Source organism: Fringilla coelebs (assembly GCF_963513975.1).
Source record: "Fringilla coelebs genome assembly, chromosome: 1".
Lineage (NCBI taxonomy): Eukaryota > Metazoa > Chordata > Aves > Passeriformes > Fringillidae > Fringilla > Fringilla coelebs.
Window position 1 is genome coordinate 121504406 of NC_140028.1, and position 7706 is coordinate 121512111.

Here is a 7706-nt window from a genome sequence, read left to right on the forward strand (position 1 = left end):
TACCTATTAAATAAGTTTATATCTGAATAGTACCATTAGAAAGGAAATAAAATACATAATCTGTTTAAATTATTTCTAAATATTGAAAATATAAATAAGAAATATTAAAAACTAATAAATATCTTAAATACAATAAATAAGTTCCTAAAAGGAAATGGGAATGTATATAGATGCAAACCATTGTTACTATTTCTAGTTCCTTAAACAGAACAACACTGTTATCTGCCACCTGACAGATTTGTAACCGAAGGATTGTGCCTGAACTAAAACATTCAAACACTGAAACTCCTGGTGTTTTTCAAATAGCGCACGGCCCTGACTGTCTTCTCCATAAATGAAGTAAAATCTCGGAGGATGAGGTGGATGGTGATTTTCTCTGTCCAGGCCGTAGTGGACTTCAGCTTTGTGTGGAGAGATTCCTGGGTAGCTGCATCTGGGATGATCACTTCTTCGGGATTGATCACCTGTGAGAAAGACAATATTGGAGGGCCTTGGTTAAAGCACTGTCACTGAGCCTGTTGGAGAGCATTGGTTTGTATATTCCCAACCTGCTACGTATCCACTTTTTCTGTACTGCAGGCAACAGCCCTCCCTGGGCCCTGTGCTTTCCTCCAGCCCTGTTTCTGTGGAGAGGTGTGAGGAATGATGCCTGCAACGACGACTGCTGCGTAGGAATCTGGGCTATAGTGTCATGGTTTGAATGCTACCTCTGGCATCACTGTCCAGCAGGCTCTGGGCATATCAATACACCCCTCCTGCACTTTGGCAGTCACGTGGTTGGTTTGGTAGGGAGATGCTGATCATGGTTTGTCCTAACCTGTACTGCTCCATCCTGAGTCACAAGTTAATTGGCTGACAGTGGAGTACTCTCACATTTTGTAACAGATTAACAAGTTTCCAAAGATGTCAAACTTGTTTAGCTGCTTAATTCTTACTTTCCAGGCATTTAGTCACATGTGAGACTAAGTACCACTAACTTTCACGGATATGTGAGAGGATAACTACAACATGAGTAAAAGTTATTTATCTAATGAGTTGTTTCTCTAATGCTGACTCACAGCACTGTGCACCTAGTACCTACAGGCCTTTGAAGAACTTGTCCCAAGAAGTGGGACTTCTGAAAATGGGACTTATATACCCAAATCATGGAGCTGTTTTAGGTGATTTGGAGTCTAAATTTCTAGCAAGTATCTGCTTACTCCCGTGTTTAGGATCTTTCCTACCCTTTAACAAGTGACAAAAAGATGCAAACCTCCTTCTGGAACATCATTTTTTGTGAAATATAAGAGAGAAATATTCTTCCTATCCAGACTACTTGAGAGTGTGTTCTGATCATACCTGCTTTTCCTGGTATGCCCAGCTCCTTGTTGTGCTCTGGTAAAGTTTCTATCTGGATATCCAGACAGGTATCATGCTGGTGGGTCTATTTAACCTCAGGTGATGGATTCTGGCTTTGCTGTCCTTGCCTTAAATATTTTTCTCTCACAAAGAAAAATTTCCAACCTGAAGTTTTAGGCCTTTTCTCAAAAACTCCACAGTTTCTACAAGTTTAGGTTTTGCTTTTAATTATGTGTTTAATTCTGCCTTTTTTGATTACCTTGGTCAAAAAAAAAAAAAATCCAAAGCCCTAAACCCAACAAACTTAGTTTCTCTCAGTTATGAAACAAACTTTCTGCAAACTCGTGTATCAAGCTGGAAGCCAGTAATCAGTTGCTGTCTTATGACAGGACTATTATTCTCAGCTAGCACAGTGTGAAAAAAAGCAGTTCAGCTTCCTTTCACATAAAGAATGATAGGCATAAGTAAATATGTTAGGAAAGGTATGGTAAACACACAGTACACAATAGGCTTTTCATGTGCTGAGAATTGCCTGGAAGGAAATTATGCCCCGAGACTTCTGCAGTCCTTACCTGGGTGATTTTTAATCAGGCAAATGCTTTCCCCAAAGACAAAAGGAAGCATTCATAGTAAGGATTATTAAAATGAGGAAGAACTACTGGAATTAGGTAAATTTTTAAAGTGTGATCCTTCAAAGCTCTCCAAAACATGAAAAATGTCTGTCAGAAACTAAGAGCAATTAAGTTTACCAAATCAAGAGAGAAATCAATATTTTTGTGAAAGAAGATCTTTTGCGAGCAAAATATGTGTTTTTCAGTAGAGAGTTATCTGGTGTAAATTGACAGCCATATGTCAATATACTATACAGTTTGGCTTAAAAGTTTGGTTTGGAGAGTTTTAAATATAAATAATATTTTTAAAATATATTTGGTTTTTTCTTTTTTTTTAATGTGGGCTTTAAAAAAAAGTTGTGGACTTCTACTTCTCAGTGGGTTCCAATATTAGTACAGGCTGAAATGCAGTTCTGCAATTATAAACAAGCTCTCTGAGAGATCTTATTTCTATCAGCCAGTTTAGTATATTTGTTCTTAAAACAATGATGCATTTAGGTGGTTGGGAAATTATAACTAACAATAGAAAGTAGGAAGAAGACTTGTTTCATTAAGAAAAGAAAGCAAAACTTTGTAAAACCTCTAAGTCATAAGGGTAAGATCTGACCATAAGCAACTGTCACCTGTTTTTTCAAGGAACTGAAACACAGCATCCTCTATTTCACATAGCATCTTCTATTTCTGACTTCGCATCAGTATTAAGCCACAAAAATCAGAGGGAATTTAAAACCAACTCACCATCTGTCTTATGATACGTGCCAGGTGCTCTGTACTATAGGACAGCGATTCAACATTTTGGTTTTCACTAATAAAAGTTTCTTGTATGTATTTGAGGTATGTCTGAAATGTATAAAGCCCACTGGAGATTTTTCTCAAGCATTTATCCTGAAATGAGAGAAAGGTGAGAAAGTCATATAGAGTTCAAAGTGCCTTGATCTCAGTGCTGTGTGCAGGTTAGCAGATGATGCTTCTATAGTGTGGAGGTCTGGCAAAAGCCGGCTAGAGCCGGCACAAATCTCTAGGTCAACTTCCACAGTTCTTTTGAGCAGGTAAAACCCGCCCCAGGTATACAGGATTAGATGGGAAAGGAGAGCTGTTCCTTGCCTCATTAAAGCCGGCGAGCAGACACCCATCTTCCTCCGTGACCTTGGGGAGGTTGAGGTTGTTTTGGAGGAGCATTTCCATGCTGTTCTGGCAGACGGTAAACTTCTCGCACATCTGGGGAGAGACACGGAGAGGTTTGGTCGCGCCTTGTCAGGAGGCAGCCGCGGCCGGGCCGGGCGTGTGAGCGAGCGAGCGTGTGCGAGCCCGCGGTGCGGCCGTACCCACCTCGTCCTGCAGCTCTGTCGCCCGGGCGTGCAGCAGCCTCGCCAGCCGCAGGCTGTCGGGCAGCGCCGCCCGCCGCGCCGCCGCCTCGTCCGGCTCGGCCTCCCCCGAGGAGTCTGCGTTGGGCAGCGGGGCGGCGGCGGCCCGCGGCACCAGCAGCAGCAGCAGCAGCGGCGGCAGCAGCAGCGCGGCGCGGAGGGCGGGCGGCCGGCGGCGGCCGGCGCGGGCACGGTCGCAGCCACAGTCCCGGGGAAACTTCATGGTGCTGCTTCTTCTCGGCTCCGACCCCGGCTCCTTGTCGTCGACGAGGCTGGCGGGTTGAATGAGCTCCGGGCATCTCTGAACGTGTATTTATTGAGGGGGGGCTTCGAGAACTTGGGAAAGTCCGGCATGAATCCCACACGGGGCGTGTGTGCTCTCGCAGCATGTCGGGTTGACAGGGCTGCTCGAGAGCCGGGATTGTGAAACGGGCCGGGGGGGCGGCCGAAAGCGGCCGGTGGGAACATGAAGTAATCGTGCTCCAACTCCTTGAGGGCCGGGCTGCTCCCCGCACTCACTGCCGGCTCACCTGCCCCGCGGGGTCCCGGCCGGGGCTGGAGGCTCCCGTCCGGCTTTCCTCGGAGCTTGCCAGCTCCAGCCGCACAAAACCACCTGGAAATTATACATGCGTACCTGCCTATATACACACATACGTAATATATGCGATACGCTTCTGTATATTTTAATTTTTTAACGTGGTTTAATGTTTGATGAACTTCGTATTATGTATGTTTATCTCCGTATTTTAGCTATTTTTATTATTTGTATATGTGAAAGTAAACGCCCCTGTTCAGGTGCTGGGTAGTACAAGTCGCAAGTTGTCTCTTACTGAGTGAGCTACAGCTACATGTGGGTAGGATTAAATACATCAAACGCTTTGAATGGACCAAAGCCAGCTCCTACGGGAGGGTGGCTGCAGGAAATGCCACGAAGTTCCCTGTTATGTGCCTTATCTCTTTCTGCTTACCTTTTAGGCTGTTGCAGGAAATTTTAACCTTTCAGGGGGACTCTTCACCCAGGGCAAGTGTGCCTGTTGGGATCAATCTTGTAGATTGCAGGCTGAGTCAAACTGTTTAAGGCATGCTGACATTGAACTTGTGGAATGTCTTGAACTCATTTTGGCCAAACTGCCTTTTTTTTTTTGTAAATGTTTTCTCACATAAGGAAGACCAGAGTCTGCATTGGGAACTCCTAACAGGAGAGTACAGAGTTGGGAGAACAGAACATGGGGCATACTAGAGGTGTTAGAGACAATGCAGAAACTGAAAAATGCCCCAAATGCTTCATTTTCTAAGCACAGCCTGAAAAGAGAGCTCAGGAAAGAAGCAGGGTACTACTGGTTTTTATTTAATGTCTCTTTCTATCAGTAGCAGAAAAGCATCTGCTGTAATTTTGCTCAGTGGAGAGATATTAGAGCTGGAACACAAGTGTGAGAGAGCAGTTTTCAACAGCAGCATTCCATCCCTGCCCAGGTCCCTGAATGCAGCAGGGGGGATATTGCCAGAACAGTGTTTGCTGTAATGTCAGGTCTGTGGCATTAGGCATAGAAGAAAGCATGCCACTAGCAGTACATTTGACTATTATCAATGAAAGGATCCAACTGAAATGTGCTAAAGGGTTAAAATAGCCAGCCCAGATGAGCTCAAAGCCTGGTATTTGCTTTTGCATAACCATCAGAGGCAGGCAGATACATTCAGGGAGGGAACTCCTGCCTACCTCTTTTTCCACTTGCAATAGCACATGTATGTACGTCTCAGGGATTTCCTTCCGCTGCCAGACGACTCATAGGCTGTTCCCTGCAGACAGTCAAACTTTTCCTTTACCTAACCTAAGTGAAAACACTATTCTTAAAATGAGGATAACTTGGTAGAAGGCTGTGTTTCCTTAATAATATTTTTTCAGCAAGCATTCTGTAATTTATTCGTCTCTGTAGCTCTAATTCTTAATTTTGTAAACTTATTTTATGAATCCCTCATTGTATTGTGAAAGTCTCTATTCCTTAGAAATTTTCAGAGAACATTTTTGTGCTGATCACTGTTATACAGTCTTGCTGATGTGTGTAGTTGCGTCTGCAGGGTGAAATAAAAGCAAGTTTCAACTGTTCCTCATCTAAAAGTCTCTAAGCCTTCAGTTATTGTTTTCTCATTTTGGGGTTTTGTTTACTTTTTGTTATATGAATGTCCATGTGACTTTTCAGAAGTACAGAATATACTTACATGCTCCAGTGAAAGGTGCTCATTAATGGCTTAGAAACTCCATTTGATAATCTAGGACAAAGCATAGCATTCAAAGGAAGAAGGAACTGGAATTTACACAATAGCATTAGAATACTTCTATTGCTTTGGACAGATTCTTATGGAAAATCACTTATTTAATTGGTACAGCACATAGAAGAAATATCTTTGCACTGATCTATCTGTAATAATGGTTAAATTTTGGGGAGGATTTAAAGGAGATCTGCGCTGTATTACTAATTAGTTGACAATGTACTGCACTGAATTTCAATGATTCATCAGTAGTCACATTGTTAAAAATTTAATAATCTCTGACCAAATGGCACTTGCTCATGAGTTACCTACAGATCAGGAGATCCTGGTACTTAAAATGTAGGACTATTATAACTCAGACTCTGAGGCATAGTTTCTAGATGCCAAGGAATTTCTTTCCTGCATAGCATCTTTGTAATATTGTAGATTACTGTTCTTGCATCCTTTTATTTCTATTGCACTGTATTTCACTGTACAAATTTTTTCTTTGTATTTTCATTTATACTGTCAGCAGGATGTCTGCATACTGGTACGTAAAAACTTCCTAAAGTGGGATTTCAGAAATTCTCAGTGTTTAACCAACTTTTTCTTCTGTCTGAGAAATGAGCACTACTACTGCACATTTCTGTAGGAGCAGAGAGATCATTTCTGAATGTTGTCAAAAAATCTCTCCTCTCCAGTTGTCACACATAAAAATTGTTCCAGGTTCCAGTCAAGTTACAGCCAATCCAGGATCATCCCATGTGTGTTTTCTAGGATCAATGTGCGACTCACTGACCCATTCTGGAAAAGGTTCTTTTTCTTGAGAACTGGTCTGCCTGGAAGCAAGTCTGTGCCACTTTTGCTCTTGATAACCTGGGAGATTTGCAGAAAGGAGCCTGTTTTCAGGAGAGGTGGATGACACCAACATGGGAATACTATTACCACTGAAGAATTCAACAAACTGCCAGAGTTGTCATGGTCAAAGCTTGCCTCCTCTCTCCTGTCAGCCACCAGGCACGTGTCTACAAGGAGCCCTTCCATGTGCGGGGGCAAAACCCAGTGCCATTGGCAGCAGCAGGAGACCTTGCTTGCCGAGTGTTGGGAGTCAAACATAAATGGCATTCCTACATGGAAAAATAAGGTCTTTCAATGAAGTAGAATTACTAGGGAGCAGTAAGTTCCACTCCAATCTGTGTGTTTGGTTTGACTATCATTTTTCTATCTAATAATCTCCACTATTTTAGTAGTAAAAAAACCAGTAATGTTTATTTGGGGATTATGACTTAAAATAGTACTGTTGGTAGTAGGAGAAAAAATACAACTGAAAATTTGGTGCTCTTCTATAGAAGTGTTTGATTGTGTGTGGAAGAAAATACCAATTGTTGGAAGTCAGATCATGGCAGTCACTAAACAAATAACTTCCCAACATTTTAAATGAGGAGGAAAGCTGATGTCTGATTCCCCTGACATATTTTTGGTTGGATTCTTCATAGCTTGTAACAAGGGAACTCGAATTTCTACAGATCTTGTAAAGAGTGTCGGAGTTCTTTGTAATGTCAAACCAAGCTGCCCTGTGCTGTATTTGAAGTGAACAGGTTGAGCAGGTCAGTAATACCCTGTGTTCTTGTTCTCATAAGCAAACATTGCTTTGACAAGCTGCATGTCACCAAAAGAGCACTGGTGCACTTGACTAACGGCCCATCGCTTTTTGTGGCTTGGCAAGTTCTTTCCTTCTCTGTTGGTTTTTTGCCAAGTAACTTCAAAGTTTTTTGGGGATTTTTTGGTGAAAAGCTTTGGGGATTGCTCACTTTTTTTTCCTAAAGGAAGACTTGCGTCATTCTTAAAAAAGGCTAAGATGTGTAGTAAGACTTGAATTTTTTTTCTTGAGTGCATCATATGCAAGTACCATGAATTTCCTTGCCTTAAGCTAGATCAGGGGTTTAGAGGAAAAAATTTTACTTACCTTTAAATTATGTCCTGGTTTTCAGCTTTATCTGCTTAATTTCAAGAAGATAAATAATGCTATGGACTTCTCTAGCCAACTTCGGGCAGACAACAACTTCCAGCCATGCAGTCCTTGGTGAAAGAGGTCCTAGATATAGAGGTTCTTGGGGAGTATCTGGATGCTGCAAGACACATCTAA

The 7706-nt window shown here is 42.2% G+C and overlaps 1 protein-coding gene across 1 annotated transcript; it reads right to left on the bottom strand.

The window, feature by feature from the left end:
* Positions 1 to 272: 272 nt before the first annotated feature.
* On the bottom strand, positions 273 to 3536 carry IL6 (interleukin 6; the record flags this gene model as incomplete). The annotated part of the gene is made up of 4 exons (XM_084216960.1): positions 273 to 464; positions 2688 to 2834; positions 3054 to 3167; positions 3279 to 3536. The coding sequence occupies 4 exons, from the start codon at positions 3534 to 3536 to the stop codon at positions 273 to 275; spliced, it is 711 nt and encodes a 236-aa protein (XP_084073086.1).
* Positions 3537 to 7706: the final 4170 nt, after the last annotated feature.